General features: G+C 29.6%; 2 protein-coding genes and 1 long non-coding RNA gene across 3 annotated transcripts; all 3 read right to left on the bottom strand.

Moving 5' to 3' along the window:
- Positions 1 to 292: 292 nt before the first annotated feature.
- LOC111622963 (cilia- and flagella-associated protein 157-like) lies at positions 293 to 10,418 on the bottom strand. The gene is made up of 8 exons (XM_023365432.1): positions 10,255 to 10,418; positions 9,495 to 9,756; positions 9,093 to 9,209; positions 7,793 to 7,957; positions 7,561 to 7,721; positions 5,737 to 5,833; positions 5,539 to 5,666; positions 293 to 1,117 (listed from the first exon to the last, which is right to left on the bottom strand). The coding sequence occupies exons 1-8, from the start codon at positions 10,416 to 10,418 to the stop codon at positions 1,096 to 1,098; spliced, it is 1,116 nt and encodes a 371-aa protein (XP_023221200.1). The 3' UTR covers positions 293 to 1,095.
- Positions 10,419 to 12,873: 2,455 nt separating this feature from the next.
- Positions 12,874 to 14,169, bottom strand: LOC111622962. The gene is made up of 3 exons (XR_002756372.1): positions 13,914 to 14,169; positions 13,000 to 13,088; positions 12,874 to 12,928 (listed from the first exon to the last, which is right to left on the bottom strand). It is a non-coding gene; the product is annotated as an uncharacterized LOC111622962 (long non-coding RNA).
- Positions 14,170 to 14,565: 396 nt separating this feature from the next.
- On the bottom strand, positions 14,566 to 18,551 carry LOC111622964 (protein obstructor-E-like). The gene is made up of 5 exons (XM_023365433.1): positions 18,404 to 18,551; positions 16,146 to 16,349; positions 15,115 to 15,303; positions 14,841 to 15,039; positions 14,566 to 14,768 (listed from the first exon to the last, which is right to left on the bottom strand). Exons 1-5 carry the CDS (start codon positions 18,441 to 18,443, stop codon positions 14,714 to 14,716), a joined length of 687 nt encoding a protein of 228 aa, XP_023221201.1. The 5' UTR covers positions 18,444 to 18,551; the 3' UTR covers positions 14,566 to 14,713.
- Between the last annotated feature and the right edge of the window lie 1,248 nt (positions 18,552 to 19,799).

Below are 19,799 nucleotides of genomic sequence, written 5' to 3' on the forward strand. Positions count from 1 at the left end.
TTCACAGTCTCTGGCAGTGGACAGGAAAAGCTTCAGAGCGGTCATTAATGTTAGCAACCAATATATAGTTCTGAGCCAACTTGATTGTTGACATCACAAAGGATATAGCAGAAGAAGAGCATTATATTTGAAAGTCAAATGTATTAACAAATATTTATAAATATATTTAATCTAGTAATTATAGAGCTTTAATGTAATCATTTTAATTACCAAAAATGTTTAAAAAAATCAGCTAATTTATAATAAATTATTTTATTGAAAAAAAAAAGTGATTCATAAATCAAATGAATTAGACAAAGTTATTAAAATCTCAGTCTTTATTGCCTCATTTAGATAACAAATAACATTTTAAAGACATTTTATTAAATAACTTCTTATTTATTAAACAGTACTATTCAATAGCATAATAATATGAGAGTCAAAAATAGAATTAGTAGAATTACTTCTGAAGATCAAAAAAATATGGCAGAAGTGGTAAAGGCATTATCCTACCACCTCAAGGAACCTAGATTCAAATCTGGGTTGGAACTCTTGAGTCTGGCTGTCCTGTTGTGAGCTTTGCCAAAGTCATAATAAAATCTTGCTCACAGAATGAAAAGAGTAAGAAAAACTTTTCTTGCAAAATCAACACAAACTTTTTATTAAGATTAAGATTATTTAATAAACTAAATTTATAAATAAATAAAATATATCACTGTAGATCTAGTTCTCATTTTTAATAAGTTAATTCCCTTTATAATATTAACTATAATGACATAATTAATTTACAAAAGAAAATATTTCATTAATAAATTATTTTAACAATAAAATTCCTTTTGGTATAAACGCTATACATATCTATGTTTCTGTTTTGGTTTTAACTAGCTATCATTGACACATTGTATTTTTATATACAGTGTGTCTGAAAAGTTATGCAGTGAGAAATCTGTAATGACATTAAAGTTGCATGTCTTGTGTTTCCACTTTGTAGTGTTCTACTGCTTGCTCACAGATGTTCTGGTTTTTAGAAGACTGCCAATTGCATAATCTTGTGGAATCTGGCCTGCTAGGTCTGCACACCTCATTCCTCCAAATTTTGGGACATTGGGGACATTTCTAGTATTTGCCATAGGAGAAACTGCAATATTGTATGTAACTTTACTTAAATCTTTTCTAGACACAGTAACTTTTTGGACACACTGTACAGTACATATGTTTTCATATATACTCCTGGCTAAGTAAAATGTAAAACCATGATCGACTATAGATATTGAAACAATGGAAGTTTCTTTCATGGTATTGCATTTAGCTTGGCCAAAAGTGTATATTATATCTACATTAATTAATCTATCTCTGAAGATATTATATTCAAGTAAATATGTTAAATTTTAACTTATTTTGCTACATCAACATTGCAATTGTATTAAATTTGTTTAAACAAGAATATACAGGAAGTCTCTTAAAATACTCTACTTTGCATTTTATTTAAAATGATTAGATAATTTAAATAAAAATTCTTTAGGAGAAGGCTGTAAATTATAAATATTAATTCTTCAAATATCTTATAAAGTATTTATGTTTATTAGAATATACAAAAATAAATAAGGAAGCTATATTGAAAGATATAAATACAGCTATTGCCTCTTAACATGTTCTGCTTAAATATATTTCAAAGATCATTATTGTAACATTTACATACATCTAAAAGATATTAAACTTTGCTGTAACAATGAATTGCAACAAAGAACTTATTATGAAAGTATTAATCTGATATAAAAAGTTGGAAATAAAAGAATGTAACGCTAAGAAATACTGGAAAAAAAGAAAAGTAATAGAGATATTTATGAGATGATTGGAAGATCAAGTATAAAGAATACACATGTCTAAAACTCAAGGATGAACATAATTGCTAATGGTGATAGCTAGGAAAAGTCATGATGAGCTTGCTGTAACATTGTGAGTACTGATTCATCATTATGGAATATGTTCACTCCAAAAGTGAACATATTCCATAATAACAAGTGTCTGCTTGGGTATTAGTAAGCACTTTCTATCCATTCTCCATCTACAACTAAGGCCAAGACTCCACTACCATAAAAACGGTGTAAAACCCCTCGCCATAAAAGCTTTTACGGCGAGGGGTTTTACACCATTTTTACAATAGTGAAGTCTCAGCCTAACTGCTGTATCTTTTTCATCAAAGACTTACTTTTATTGCTTTGATTTATAAAATCTTACAAGTTGTGTATTACTCTGTGTTAGGTGTCAAGTAAAACAGTTCTTGCTGTATTTGTCTGCATTCGTCTACAGTTCTCTCTATTTGAGTATAAATGTCATCCATCCTTAAGTTTTGGACATGTGTACTTTTAGAAAAGCTCAATTGATAACAGTAATATAAATACAAACCGGAAAGAAATGAATTCTATATTCTAAAGAAATAATTATCATACAGGAATATCTAGTGATATAGGAAAAGCATAAATAATTTCTTCATATTTGATTACCTTATCTTAATATTCTTGTGATAGCTCTTTTTGACAAAACTATTTCTTCTGGAGTCTATAATCATCCTGTAAGAGTTGCAAGCCATGCCTATATGAATAAAAATCTGAAAGAAGTCAGGGGCATGACTTCAGAAGTGACTGTTCATGACATATTCTTCTCCAAAGATTTCTAACATCCCTTCTAGTCAAGTCAAAACAATTAAAAAGAAGTGCTAATTTTTAAAAAATTTCAGCAAGTGATTGAGAGGAAATTATAAATAATTTAGATTTAGTAGAAAGTTTTGTTTTGCTAGAGTATACCACATGACACTGGTTATGTATTGTTAGTACACATTATATAAATTCATGTCAGTATTATATCTTGTAACATACAAGCATTTTTAGTTATTCTTGTAGAGGAAAATACAGTAGAGCCTTGATTATCCGACCTAATTGGGGACTGGGGTTGGTCGGATAATTGAAAGGGCAGATAACCGAAAAGTATGAAAAAATCTATTATTAGTATAGTATATTATTATATCCCATGTAATTAGTATATTAGTATATCGCTATTAACCTACTTTGCGTTGAATTTTCATCGATGTTAAGCCTAACAAAAATTTTTTAAAATAATAATCGTCGCTATTGTATCGTTAAAAATTAGAAAATTAAGCCTCGTTTAAATACTGGCTCCCTTTCATGGTCGAATGAGTGTTGCCAGCTAAAACACGTAAAAATAATATTAAAGTAGCCAAGACATAGCCAAATATTGTAGCGCCACATCAATAGCGGACATTTGAAATTTGCCGACTAGGACGGTCGGTTAATCGAGGGGTCGGATAATCGAGGCTCTACTGTACTAGAATTTAAATATTACTTTAGGACATTAATAAAGAAGATAATAAAAAAACATGATCTGATAAGCATAATTACAATTCAGACAAACATACAAGCTAATTTGAGGATTTCTGTTTTTTTTTTTTTTTTAAATTATGTAGCATTTATTCCAATTTTTTGTTTTTGCTGTTGATGAGCTTTATAAATTTTTGAAAACTTAACAAATGAATAAACTCTTCAGTTAAGGATGATACAAACTGCAAAACTGTCTTGCAGTGTTGTAAGCTTCTATTTCCTTTTATTGAACAAAGGACCCCACAGAAACCTCATGGGAAATAGGTCCTGGTGATTTGCTGAATCTTTGATATTTTGTAGTTCTTATAGTCCAATTAAAAGTCTCTTTAGGCATAAAGTCAAAAAATGAGCAGTTTTTGAATTATCAAGCATTCAAGTAAAAAAGTTTGATTTTTGCACATGTAAAGCTCTAAATCTTTTTTCTTTTAAAATGTATAATGATATTTTTTTCAAACATTATTGATTTTCAGCACATTATCTCAATTTCCATATGGGAATCATTCATTACATGATACATTAATAGTTTAATTCTCATGCTGTTTTTGTTCATATTGCACTAGTAGATACAGCATGCTCCTGCTATACTATGGACACCCTTCTTGTAAGGGACTTCCCCACCAAGACTTGATAACAGCTGAAATAGAAATAGTCTAATATTTCATCTATGTGAGATGAAATAAAGGAGAAAAAAATTGATAATTCTTCCTTATTAACATTATTAACTTCCATAATTTTGAAATAGTTTGATATGGCTTTCAAAAATCATTTCCATTATTATGTTTGCAATGAAGCATTTCTTCCACAGCAAATAGCTCAAACAGATGGAAATGAAAATGCTGACAAATGTAACAATGCTGTTCAAAGAAAAATTATGCTGTTTCTTAGCAAATGTATTTTGGGCACTTCATAACTCAGGTTCTAGTTTTTGACTGTGTCCAGGAGACTATCAGGACCACTACAACTATAAAATATCAAAGATTCAGTCAAATCCCACAGGACCCATTTCATGTAAGATTTCTGCAGGATCCTTTTAAGCTGTTTAAAATATAAAAATATATTTCTTGCAAGTACTTTCAATAAAATTATAGTATCATCATCGGTAATTAGAATAAGCTAATAGAATAAGAATATCAAGTGTTTCACTTTAAATTAAACATGAAAACTTGAATGTGCTAAACTTGTAATAATTATACAAAACAAAATATAGTAATTTATGTTAACAACATTTGTAGAAATATTTTAATTTATTGTATTTTTATTAATTTATTTTATTTATTATATTATTGTAATTCTTTAATTTCTTCATTGTATTTTTTTGAAAAACATAATTACATATGAAATTTATGACAAAGTTTAAAGGAACATACATGTACTGTACATAGTCAATGTACATATTAATTGACAAACCTTGTAATCAATTTGTCTTCAATTCTTCTAAAGCATTGAACTTCCCTTATTAAAAAGATTTAAATAAGGTATAAAATCCAATACCCTAGAAGAGTCATGGATAACTGATTACAATGTTTGTCAATTTGTATATACTGTATATTATCTCCCAAATGAATATTTGCCCTGAGTCCAGACATATTTACAATAATTGCACATATACATAATTAAAAATTTCTATATATAACACTTCAAGCTACTTTAATAGTTTTTTTAGTATACCTAATACTCTGATGTACATAAATACAATACAATTCTAGTTGTTGCTCCTACATATAAAATGTATATTTACCTCAAATGCAGAAACATGTCTTGAGGTAAATACTCATTTAGGAAACACTATAAATATTAATTATCCTTAGCAAATATATGAAATTTTAAGTTGTTTGTTTCTCTAAAGTTGTAACTGCAAGATAATTTTACAATATTTAATAGTAAATATATTGGCATGTGTCATTATTCTTTTTTCTTAACTACAGCTAAACGTTGTAACACTGATAATTGATATTATTAGCCATTATTTTTTTACAATTAAAGATATTTTAACAACTTCATCAATTAAAGTTATCTATAAATGTTTTTCATCCTGTTCAATAATTAAAAACATTCAATAAAAAAAAACATTCAATAAAAAAAACATTTTAACAATGCATTTTATCACAGAATATTATTAAATAATTTAACAGAATAATTAAAAATAAATACTCAAATAAAATACTATTCTTTTTCTTCGGATAATTTCTTGACTAAATTCTCGTATGCAGTTAGGAGATTTACACTGCTCAGTATTGCTTTTTCTCGTAATTGAAGCTCGTCAAATTTTCTTTGTGAAAGAGTTAAGTCATTCTGAAATTATATATAAAAGGAATTTCATTACACTTATGATGATTTATTGTTACTTAATGATTTTATTTACCTCTTTGTCTTGTTTGAATTTACTTTTTTCAACTTTTGGAATAATTCCCAAATTGCCTAATTTATATTTTGGTGGAATGTCTTTCTCTTCAAACCACCTGCAAAATAGTTTAAATGCTTAATGAACATATAATTTTTATTAACATAGTATGGTTATTAATACAGTATGCTGTTTATTCAATTTTTATTTTAAATTGCAATGCCTTGTGGCAAGGCATTGAACTAATCAGTATTCATTTTTTCAATAGTTTGAAAGGCCAAGTGTAAATGTCTTCAAAAAATATCTTGAAAAACTAAAAAGGAGTGATTTTTATAAATATTTATATACTCGTGGAAATTCTTCTAGAGCTAATGTAAAAATACTGATTTGCAAGAGCAACTGCTTCTTGATATATATTGTATTTATATGTGTTAATAGCATGCAGATTATAACATGTAGCCTACATTAATAATAAAAATTATAAAGGAGCAATATGTTATAGACTCCCAACAAAAATTTATGGGTGCACTACTGGTATTGTTGAACTTACAACAATCTGTGTATGTTGTAAGATTTGATTTGCTTATCAAGTTTTAATTGGATTGGATGATTGGCTATATGAGATATGGCAATGCAGTACATGGGTGATCTGTCAAAGAGGAATCTATGATATCTATGGGAAACTGACTTCTATTTAGGAGTTACACACATGAAGGAAACCCAGCTACCCTGTTGGTGAGGTGCAAATCTGCCACCAACTAACAGTGTTCATGGTGTTATCCACTAGCTGGCATAAGTTTTAATTGTAATTTTATAATAAAAATTTAGATTACCCAATACCAATCCTACTGGCACTTCTGGAAATTTTCCAACTTTCTGATAGTCACATCTGCTCCTGTTGTTTTTATTTCAGATGAGTCATCATAAACACTGAGATTAAAAGTCTATGAAAAAAGCTACTGACACTGTAAAGTACAAAGAAATAGGGTACAAACTAGCAGAAAAATCCATTAATATGTCTTGTTCTATTCTCAAAGACTATACCAAAAAGCCAGAGAAAATTGTAGAACAGTACATAGACAACAACTTAGAAAATTAGAGGCCTTATTCTGATCATTGTATCTCATCTTTGATGCAATGTCTATGTCATAATCTGGTCACTCATTGGCCAAACATTTGTTTACATCTTGAGAGATCATCTCTCCACAAATATGATTCTTAATGACTTTTTCTCTCAAAGATTATCTTGTTTTCCAGAGACAAGCAGATAGTTGTCTTTTGATCAGTCTTTCATCATATCTTCGATTTTGTTATATCCAACATGGATGACAAGATGCTACTATGCTAAATAATTGTATTAGAGAGTGTTCTCTATCTCAGGAAAAAATATTTTGAGATAGAGATTGTGAATTTTTTAAGTGACTACTTTATATTTCACTTGGAAATGCCACTAACTCCATTCTCAATCTAATGATTCTACAGCATATCAATTACTGAATCATTGAATATGCTGTTAATTTTATCTGTTACTTCCAGCCATATATCTCTATAAGTATTTTTTGAGATATTGCCATCTAATTTGTTTAACTAAGCATGCATGTTTTCTAACTAACTTAAGTTAATAAAATTTCTATTTATTAAGAGACATTATCCAAAACATTTTGACATTACAATCTATAAAAATATTACAGAACAAACAGTCATTTGCTTTCTAAAAACAGGCCTACTAGTCTTGTTATATAATACAAGTTTAATTTCAGAAAACAATTTAGTAAATTTACTACATCATAAATATGGTTTATTTATTATTTATAAGGAATTGTATTTTATAAAATAATTACTTACTTTTGTATTTCTTCAGCTGGTACACCATGTGAATGTAAAAAATCAAAATAATAATCGTTATAAAATTCATGAGAACTTTCAAGCAGTGTATGTAAGCTATGTAATAAATCATATCTCTTTTGGATAAGTAGTTCTTTCTCTTCCTCATTTTTTGGAGTGTGCTAAAAATTAAACATAAATTAAATATTTAATTATTATTATTAATAAATAAAACTTTATAAACAAATATTACCATAGTTGCTTCCTTAATTGCTTTTGCAGCTTTTAATATAATAATAATTAGCTTAACATTAGCTTCTTCTTGCATTTTAATTTCATTTTTGTAGAATTCCAATTGCTTATTTATATCAGTTATATTGGTAGACATGGATGTAACATTTACAGTTAATTCTTTAATCTGTAAATAGTTAATACTAAATAAGAATATACAAATATACAAACAGAACAGATATGAAGCAGAGAGCAAGTATCGTTTGCTCTCTGCTCCATGATGCTATCTATCTTAGCAAAACAGTGGAAGATTTCCCACCACACTTAGCTTAGAACTATGTGGTGTTTCCAGATTACAGAATATGAAACACAGTACTGAATGCATGCATGTTTTGCTACTTGGCATTTGTGTATTGGTTAGTATAAGATCTATCTCATTATTTGTTGGACCTTGAGAATAAATTAATAATTAGATGTTTATTTTCTGAAAAAAACTTTTTTACTTTTTCTTAAATTATCCTTTAATTTATCATCTATGTTTCAAAACTGGAGTCATCTATAATTAAAGAAAAATTAACAAAAAATATATTTTATTATACCTTAAGACTGAAATTTTGATATGAATAGGGAAGGCATTCAAAAAGTTCCCAGAAAATGTAAATAAAAAGACAGCAAATTGATTTTAGCATTTTATTTTTCAACATATGTTTCACTTAAGTTAAAACATTTTTCCATGTTTCACTGCCTTTATGGTAGAAATCTGTTCACTTTGATTCTAGCCACTGAACTACAAAATGTTTCACTTTGATTCTAGCCACTGAACTACAAAATGTTTCACTTGATCTATCAACTACCAATGAACATCTTTAATGTCTCTTTTAAAATTTTGAATAAGAAGTGTGACAGTGCTAGATCTAAACTATAGGAAGGGTTGGCAAACCTTAAACTGATATTCATGCAGAATGAGCTGATGCATTATTGTGATGGAACAAGAACATGCTAATGAATTTTTCTCGATAATGAAGTATCTTGCAGCACTGTCATGAACACCTGATAAAACAAGTCTCAAAAAGTTTATGCTTGCATAAATTAATTATAAATACCCATATAGCTTTCTGTTTACAAATAATATAACCAATCCCTGGAAACTTTTTGAATGCCCCTTGTAAAATCCCTAAACAAGTAACATTGTAAATAATAGATTTTATTTTAAGTTTACTATTTATTAATTTATTAAGTAGTAGAAATTTAATGCTATCAAATTTTTAATTATAGCAATTATTAAAGTAATTGAATTGAACTGAATAATTAAATACTGAGACCTGCAATTTGGATGTTTCTTCTTGTTTAAGTAACCCCTCGTAACATTTTTCTATATTTTTTAATTTTTCCAACAAATCCTTCTGTTGAACACATTTATTCTTCAAAAGTATGATTGCCTGTAATTTTTTTATCATCATTAACAAATTATTCTCACAAATTAATAACTTTTTCGTCAGGAAGCAAAATCTAATTATAATGAGGAATTTATTATTATGTAGAAAACAGAATTTAAAATTTTTTCTACAAATTCTAATATACGATTTAACATGATCAGTTTAATAATCAGTTTATCAAATATAAGCTGTTCTTATTTAATGTGCTTATTTATTGGTGCTCATTATTATTAATATTATTATTATTATTAATATTATGTGCAAATATCATTTCATTTTATGCATTACCTTTTGTTGAGCATCAATTTTAGAAGCTAATTTACTTTCTGTAGTTTCAGAAATGCTCAATTTTTGTTTTAATATTGAATTTTTATGTTTTAATACCTCATTTTCTTTTGTAAGTTTCATTGTCATTTCAGTATTATCATATAATTCCTTTTTAAGTTTTTTTATTTGTGAAAATGCTGTTTTAATTGCATATTCAGTCTGTTCATCTGAAAAATAATATTCTTTCTCTGCTTCTTGTTTCTCTTCATATTCTTTCTTAAGTCTAATTGACAATAAAGCAGAAATTAAATTTTCAATTTGGTTAATAGAAGATATAGACACTGAAATGTAATGTTACTTTATACAGAAATAAAAATATCCACAGTTGTTCAATAAACAAAGCATTTTATTCCACAATTAAATCCTCGTTGTGATTGATATTCTATATTTGTATCTCATATATAAGAAAACTGTATGCCTCATTGAAGTGCTTACATTAAACTATTGAATTAATCAATGCACCTTTCATAGGGGATGAAGTTGAGGGAATGCTAACATTTTCAACCCAGTTAACAGCCATTTCAGGTACAAAGTTGAACATGGAGTGCCAGTATTGGTTAGGAAGAAAGTATTTTATTATATGAAACCATTAGTAAATGAATTTAAAATATTCAAATTTTTGAATAAATGAATTAGTGCTTCAATAAAGCATACAGTTTTGGCAATATAAATAATCTTTGAAACATTACTATCTTAATTAATAAATAAAAAATTGGCACACCTTTTATGATCTAAAGCATATTGCTGTTGAAGATTTAAGATCTTTTCTTCATAATTCTCAACTTCTTGTTTGTAGGTACTTTTCAATTTTTCGTGTTCTTTATACAAATTCTCTTTTTCACTTTCAAATTTTTCTAAACTTGCAAGTTTACCAGCTGAAAACATACAATTTTTTAGTTTATTATTAGAGAAATTTCATAATAATAAACTAAACTTCATGTAAAATTTATATTTGTATCTCAAAATTTTAAAAATTAGATATTATATAGTAAAATGTGTATGATAATTATGCAAAATGTATAATATAAAATTATTTAAATTGATAATTTAGACTGTTTATACTATTTTTGAGCACAGATATAACTTGCTATCCTTTATAAATAAATAAACATCCACAAACAAAACCTTTTTTATCAGTGTTGTATTTGACACAAAACCTACTAACGTTTTTGGCCTCCACCAAGGTCTTCTTCAGGTGTTGAACTAACTGGCATCCCCCTTGGACCATTAGAACGATGCCGCCCGAGTTATAAACATTGCACATATCATATTTCACCCCCTCCGCCTGTCTCTGTTCCAACACTGATAAAAAAGGTTTTGTTTGTGGATATTTATTACTCAATACAGTGTTAATATTTAGAAGACGTTTATTTTGTTTTATAAATAAATTTTGCAATTTATATTCCTGATGCTATTTTAATCAAAAGAAATTTAAATTGCAAATACTTTCATCTGATTTCAAAGCAGACTTCTTTCGGCAATCTTTTGAAAGATAAGATATTTAGATATTTTAAATATAATTTAATCTCATTTCATATCAAAATTATTACTATGTTTCATTTCTTCCTTGTTTTTAACATTCACATTCATTTATAATGTCCTGCTTAATGTAATATAAATGATTTTAAAAAATAAATAAGGTATGGGAGCCCATTATGTGGGCTGTAATGGCTTCCCCTACCTTAATTATAATTGTCAAGCTCTGTCCTTCACTACAGGCCACCTTTGTTGTGGGCCTGGCCGAACCCACGATGAGTGTAATTTTAAAACTTTTGGAAAATGTTTTTCAGATTATGATTTTTTTTCTCTATGGGTATTAAGAAACTCTAAACTAAATTATTTATTATTAATTTCTTTCCATTTTTGACTCTCAGGCATTATCCTGTGGACAAAAAGAGCAATTGTCTGGGGTCCCACCAACAGGGGATCTCAAATCAATCTTTTATAAACTCATTACTGTAGCAAGAGTATCAAAATTTAAATTTGGCCAATNGATAATATAGTCTAAAGAATATGAAATATGGAAGAGATGATAAGTTCTGTTAGTAATTCATTTATACTGGGCTCCTGCAGATTTTGGTGAAGAGAAATAGAGTAACGACTTATTTCCCTGAAATAATCAAGGCATATTCAATATGATTGAGGTCAGGGGAACGAGTTGTTAGCCTCAAGGAACAATTCGACCAGTCTAGTTTGGTAAGGACGGGTATTGTTACCCTGTACTTATAGCACCCTCATAACACTTGACAAGATAATCAAGGATTTCAAATTCTATATCTCCGAGCATTTGAGAAACCGGTGCACATTCAATTTTGTGAGGCTATCCAAAATTACCAATCTAACCCGTTCTTTTGGGTTGATTTTAATGATAATAGAGTCATCATAACTTTGTCAGATAAACTGACAATGTATAGGGTGTTTATACCAGCAAAATGGAACATTATGAAGAACGAGCTGATCGGGAATCCGTGATATAAGGCCTATTCAATGTCGTCTAGAAATATTTAGCAGTCTAAATGCAACTAAATTCAGAGAGTATGAAAGACATTTCCATGAAAACTATTAGAACCAAAGCTCGCCGCGATGGCACTCTTGACACTGCACGCAACAAAAAAATAGTTCATTTGTAAAGATACTTAAGAAGTGCGGTTTATCGAGGACATGTTGCAAATTTGCAGTCTTGAAAGGCAGTATCACAATGCATGTGAGAAGCATCACAGGATTAACTGAAATCGGCCATTGAACACGCTGTTCATCGTCTTCAAGTGTTATTCTTTCAAAATGGGGACTGCACTGAGCACTCTAAGCCAATATCCTCTGCATGGCTAAGATTATGTGTGCTATATAAATAAAACGTTGCTTTTAGCGCTAAATGTGCCATAGCGGCGAGTTTTGGTACTAATTTTTATGGAAATATCACCCTACTAAATCTAGTTGCATTTAGCATGTTAGACTAGACTAAATGTAAATTGTCACTAGTCTCTAGACAGCTTGAATAGGATAATTAATTACTATCACCCGGTAAGTATCATTTTTTTAGATTGAAAAAAGGGATTTGTAATGCATGAAGCTTCAATTTTACTTACTGTGGAAGTTTGATAGTCAGTCAACATGGAGAATGGAGGAGTATCCTTCCTTCATCCATTTTGACAGACATTATAATAGAGATCTATGCCTAAACAAAAGTTAAAGATCCTGATCATACTCGAATGCAGATCCCTCAAAAAATAATAGAAAAATATCCAAAAATTTACCTGTCTGGTTTAAAATCTAAAGGATCTTCCCACAATTCCGGATCACGATGCAAAACCCAAATAGCAGCTTGAAAAGCTGTATTTTTAGGAAATACATAATCTTTATAGCGAAATTCTATATTACTTTTTCGAGTGACAAAACTGGAAAATGTTAACAATATTTAGTCCAGAAACTTGAATGATATGGATTTAAAAATTTACATTTGCCTCACCTGATAACGGGAGGATAAATACGAAGTGATTCACTTACAACTTGATCCATATAACTTAAATTCATGATGTCATCATATGTTAATTCTTCCTGCATTTCAAAACAAAAAGTTAAAAAAAAAGTATTTATTTATAAAGTCAAACCTCGATATATCGCAACCATCGTAAAGCTGTACCCGTACTCATAAATATTAAATGGAGCAGTTTTATCATCTCTGAACTATTAAATGCGTTGTAAGATGGCTTGAATGAGAGAGCGTGTAAACGTGCTTTCGCCATTTTGCTTACAACTTTCTGTTTCATTATTTTGAGGTAAGGTGATTCTTGTTATCTTTCTATACATATAGAATATTATACTAGGCATGTAGAATATTACACTCTTTAGTCAATTTTTTTTTAATGTAATAGTTTCGATATTACACGTTTTCTTCATGACTTATGGTCCATAAACTATCATGATGCCATTACCCCGAAAGTGTTCGGCAGTACCTCACGACATTCTTTGAATTAATGTTGCAGATGACTTGACTTCCATTTCTGGATTTCTCAAGTGGGAGGCGAAGACTTCGAGAGCAGTAGGAAGGCAAGGTTAGAGGGAATCATCTAGACAATGTAGACAGAAGTTTGAATGAAAAACCTCCGATTAGGAGGTTTAGATCCTAATCTAAACATAGTAATCTTAGTTTAGAAGGCCGGGCGGCTAAAGTGGAAGCCATACTGCTAAACTATCTGTGCTGTAACATCTAAAATCTTCGTGTTATGAAGTTTACAGAATCACAACCTAAGAGTTCCACAATACCCGGTCTCATAATTGTATGACATATTTGGATTTAACGCAAATTTCAGAGTAAAATAGTAGCGCTAAATCGAGGTTTAACTATAATTCTAATTTTATAATTTAATTAATTTTTTTTACTTTTTGATGAAAGACATTTAACAATTCTTGTCGTAAATTTTCTTGAATATCTTGATGTGTCGCTAATAAAAATGTCGTGTAAGTTAAACAAGTGCTGGTAGTATGGTGCCTAAATTAAAAAACAAAAAGTCATGAAATTTATTGAAAAAACTATAAAAATTATTTATTATGAAATGTTTTATATTGTAATCGTGTATTTGTATCGTATCGAACTTTCTCGAACTGAGAAGAGCTCTATGGCTAAAACTCCTCCCAAAGTTTGTTACCATCAAGTGATGAGGAAATGGGGTAAATGAATTAATTTATGTTAATTATAGAACTTTTCCTGATGGCATGATATCAGGGAAAGTTTAAGTTGTGCGAGGTTCTGGACAAGCATAGGCTTGAAATGATTAGTGATGGTACTTACCACCACCAAGATCACCAAAGTATTGGGGTTTGTAATACAATACAATATTTGGGCGCAACCAAGGGTCCTCCTGGGAGGACGTTTTATGAAACTGGTCCTAATTTAAGTGTTAAACATGTGAAGAAAATCTGGAAAACTATAATACATGTGCCAGCCCGTTGATGAAGAGCNAATTTTTTTATGTTTTAAATTCATTACGTATTTACATGTTTATATATTATAATGTATATATATATATATATATTTTTAATTAATTTTTGAATATTGACTTGAAAATTACCGATATGATCAATCATCGCGTATTGAATGTTGCTTAACAAATATGAAATTAATGATAGATGATGTAACATGATGATTACATTTTTTCTTCTTGAATTTTAACATCTCTTCACTAACCCTGAGCTTTCTTTAAGGCTTTTATATCTAACTCACCATAGTATTTTTCACTAAAAAGAAAAGGGCATTAATTAGTTCTTTCAAATTAAATTTCATAAATTGTCTGAAAATCTGATACTCACCAACCGCTGACATTTTCGGGATCATCGCATTGAAGGGTGTCCACATTGAAAACTGTGCCTACACCACACCCATACGATCTAGCAATACCATCAATACAAACATAGAATTTGCGGCAATCTGTAGGATGAGCATGACGAGTGTATAGACCAGGTTGATCTATCTCATGAGGATCGGGGCACACGTAACCTTCAGCCACCTCTGGAATAATCAAACATTAATGAATCCCTGATAATTGAAATCTATTTTTAGTAAAAAAAATATTAATTATCTTACCTAATTGATCACATCTATCTACATTATCTGCCCAAACACATACTCTCTGATCGGTATCATAAGCCAATCCAGTTGGGCATTCGTATCTGGAAGCTTCTCCATTCCAACAAGAATAGAAGACGCGGCAATTGTCTTTATCTTCGAAAATTCCGTAAAGACGTTTGCAATGGGGTGTACTTACAGGAGGTTCTAAAAAGTTAATAAAAAATATTAATTGAAGATTGTAACTTAATAATTATCAGATATATTAAAAATTATTACGTGTCAGAATTCTATAAGCATATACGTATATTTTCAGTTCGTAATTCTCAATATGACTTGATTCGTATACATGAAAGAAATACAATTCACATTGATTTTTATCAAATTTAGTAATCTATTCAACGCTTCCATTTATTATTTAATTAAACATAAAAATAATTCTAAGTTTGCAAGTCGAAGAGAAATACAAGCTTTTGATAGGCCTCACACGAGGATCAATAGAGCCATTTGGATCAGTCCTCGCATTACGATAGCCTCAAAAACTAGTTTCAAATCATCCATTGCATTTTTTTCTATAGGCTCTAACTATATGCTTTCTTTTTAAATTTTTTATTCTTTCCGCTTGTAGGCACTGTGGCCTTTTTAATTATACACATCGTAGGTTTAGCCAGGTCCACAATTGGTGGTGAGGGACGGGAGTGATTGCCCGTGAAAAATTCATAGGGAGTTGCTCGCCCAGATTCTACCCTTTCTAAAAAGGTAAATGTCCTGGTTCTCTCTCAACATTGAAAAATGCTGGCCATCGGAGGGACAATGAGAAATCACTATAAATCTTCAATAATAATTTATTTTGATTCATCTCTATCATTGTTTTAAATCGGGGATCAGATTACATTATTAATTTAATAAGAATCATTACAAATATATATATATATATATATACAAATATGGATTACTTTACAAGAAGCATTACAAAGATTACTCTGAATCACTAGTTAAATAAATTAATTACTGTCCGCATGCCGCATGTACTTTCATGATATTCTTACCTAATTCAGTTCTATCGCCGCAGTTAACTGTGAATGGATAAGCACAGTTTTCTCTCAGAGGATCCGATTCATCGAAAACCAAACCATTTCCACACGTTTTCAGAGTAGATGTACCGTTTTCACAGGCCCAATACTTATCACAACTTTTATGATGTGGATAGAAACCAAAATTTTCAGGGCAATCAAAATAGTCTTGGGCGAATACTGAAATGAAGAGAATTCCATAATTAAAAATAATTAATTAATTAATCACTGATATCCTAATTCCAGTATTAAAAATAAATCAAAGTATCGTTATTTATATTTATCCTTGAAATTAAATTATTCAATTTTTCAGAAACGTCTAAACCTCACCCAATAGAAAAGTCGAATAACTTGGAGTAAAAACTGAGTCAAGGAGAACTGTTTTAGATATATTTGATGTTTATTCCAATTTTGACCTCAATTTTTGGTTGCTTACACCTAATGGAACCGAAAAAATGTGTTCGGAATGTTTAGAAAATTAAAATAGTCTAAAAATTCTTCTGTGGTATTTAAAGATTATTAATAGACCTACATTCAAGGTTTCGCTACATTATACAAGGCAAAAAAAAAACTTGACTATATCACTATTGTGCTCATTACTTGTCACTTGTTTGACATCTAAGAATTCTGCAGACTGGTTGTGATTGACCTAAATTGTGTCTTCGATAAAAATTTCCACGTAATTAAAAGTTTCATTTGTTACAATATTGTTTCTGCACCACCTACTACAATTATGTAATTTTTTTACTATACTTAAACCGGGATTATCCTTAATGATTCTTGGCAAAACGCACCTAACTCTTCGTAACTTGTATATACAGAATTAAAAAATGTCGTTAAACTTGCATAAATTCATTTTATACACACTATTTTTAATTGCTCGAAGCTAATAAATCCGGTTTTGCTTAAAACTCTAACGTTGCAACGTAACCAAAAATGTACACTCCAATAATTCAATTCGATTATATAAATTCAATTTGTTATAAGTATACATATTCGTAATTAAAACTCTGTATAGGATGATATATAATGCATTTAATATATATCAGCGATATTAAAAAGTTGTGTTTAGTGGAATCTTAAGTTTCCGCAAAGTATCTCCAGGTGGATTCTGCAAGCGTTCTTGAAAATGCCTCGTGGTAAATTGGAATTGTAACAATAAAAATTATCATTTTAAAATATTTTTGAGTTTTTTTTTAATATCATAATAAGATTCAATCTTTTACTTTTGCAAAGTTTGATAATATTTAACTTTTTTTTATACTTGAAAATCACTGTAAAGTTTCGCGAGAATGGCTCTAAGGTTTATTATAATTCTGAACTATAATATACAACAGGAGCTTTTCCTCCGCCAAATAATACGTGTAAAAATGCGAGGTCCTAAGCTGCAATTTGTATTATCCTAATGGTTACATGAAATTTTTAGCTTTAAAATTTCTCATGATTCACGAATTTCTAAACTACATTCCACAACTAATGCAAACAGGTGAATTCTATTTTTAAACATTTCATATGGATAAGAAAAATGCTAATATATTGCACTATCATTTTTCAAAGTTGAAGTTGATAAGCAAGAATTATTTGGTAACTCTTGAAGAATTCTTGTCGTGTTTAACTTTTCTACAATTAAGATAATATTGCAAAAGTCATTGAAAGAGTCTACTATTTAGGAGCAATTTCACGAAATATGCCAAACAATTTTAGATATTTTACGAAGATTCAGGAGATTTAAACTCTATTTATAAAATCTTAGTATATTTAAAAGATGTATTACAACAATCATCGTAAATTATATTTTTATGATATATAATCAAATTAATAATTGCCCATAGTGTGATCTATTTAAATGTACATGTTTACCCGTATGCTAATTGTAAATTATTATTAATTTAGCAATAATTATAAGTAAACGTGAACCATATGGGTGAGTCTATGATACAAGAATAATTTTGTATTCGTTAATTAATATATATTTTTATAGACCAGCCCATTAGAAGGATCAGTATTAAGAAATATTGTAAGTCAAATTTACAAAGAAAACTACAGTTTATATATGCGTTAAAGAAATCAGGTGGAGATCATGCCGATTTCTTAGTTTCTCCAGACACGTTTTCGCGTCAAGTTTATGGAAAATGATTCATTAATATTTAATATATTATAATATTTAAAATCTAACAAATAAGTGAAAGTATTTCGGATATTTTCTCTAATAAATTAAAAATATGAGCACCTACCTGATCCAAATGCAAGGAAGACAAAGAATAGGGCCAACATTTTGAGATGTAGTTGCCAGCTATTTGGCACAAGAAATAATTCGAAAGACTGCCGTACCTCTTACTTATGTATTGCTTGGCCCTGACCTACCCAAGTACTACACCTGTCATTGGCAGAACTGTCTAAAGTCGAACGTGCTTTCATTTCAAGGCTGGAATGCACTAGATCAATTAAAATTTATTATTATCTACTTAAAAAAATACGCATTTCTTATTAAAAAAAAGGGCACTATTTAGTGTATAAAAACGGGGTGCAACCTTAACTTACTCTCAATTTTGTCTTTGACGCGTGAAATCCGCATTGCAAATTGACAGGGTCTTAACTATTAATACGTTAATGAACAGGTTAAAAGTGATTAAAATTTGCCTTGAATAGTAAAAAATTTAAAAAAAACTCGCAAATATCGTGACATTTACGTGATGATTTATCTGCTTTTTATTTTTATCAGAATCGTTTAAAATTTTTTGAATTTTTGCTTATATCGAGGGCGACATATTATAACAATCCTATCCTATTATGGCGCCCCCTAATTTATACCCTTTAATTTTCTTTGCCACTGAGGCGCCCCCTAGGATTTAGGGCCTGGAGCGGCTGCTCCGTTCGCCCTATGGTAGGGCCGGCTCTGATTGGATTAATGAGATGAGGCAAAGCAATACATGGGCAATATGCCAAGGGAGGAGCCTCTCAAGAGGACTTTCTACGAAAAACTGGCCCTTGTTTAGATGTTGGACACGTGAAGAAAATCTAGAAAACACGTGGCTAGCCACTGTTTCAGGCATGAACCAGTGTTCAGTGATTTTTATCCACCCGGCAACTGGTGGGGTATGTAAAATATCATTTGGTGGGGGTGCGGCAACGCAACACGTGGCTTATCTGCCAAAGGGATGCCCCCTGAGAGATCTTTCATAAAAAAATAGCCCCTATATGTGAAGAAAACCCGGAAAACTCTGGTCCGAACACGTGACCAACTAGTAGTGTTCAGTGATATCTACTCGGATATTAGTGGACAATATAAAATATAGAAAATGCAAGCATGAAATAATAATTATATTCTTAGGTAAATACCGGTAATTTTCTTAAATGTACAATTAAAAACAAGTTTGAAAAAATATTTAAGCAAAGAATTCCTAAAAAATTAAAATGTTATTAAAATATAGCAACTTAAATATGTAAATTATTTAAAATGTAGACAGGAAAAAAATATTTCAAAGAATTGGATATAAAAAATTGATAAATTACCTCAAAAAAGGAACATTTTTTTATGAATGTGATATATATTTAAATATCAGGAAGTATTTTCAAGGCCGTATCCATTATCATACTCATTTTATCAATTTGAAAAACGCTAAGTGACAC

The sequence above is a fragment of the Centruroides sculpturatus genome, unplaced genomic scaffold, assembly GCF_000671375.1.
Source record: "Centruroides sculpturatus isolate CEXI.00-Female unplaced genomic scaffold, Cexi_2.0 scaffold289, whole genome shotgun sequence".
NCBI lineage: Eukaryota > Metazoa > Arthropoda > Arachnida > Scorpiones > Buthidae > Centruroides > Centruroides sculpturatus.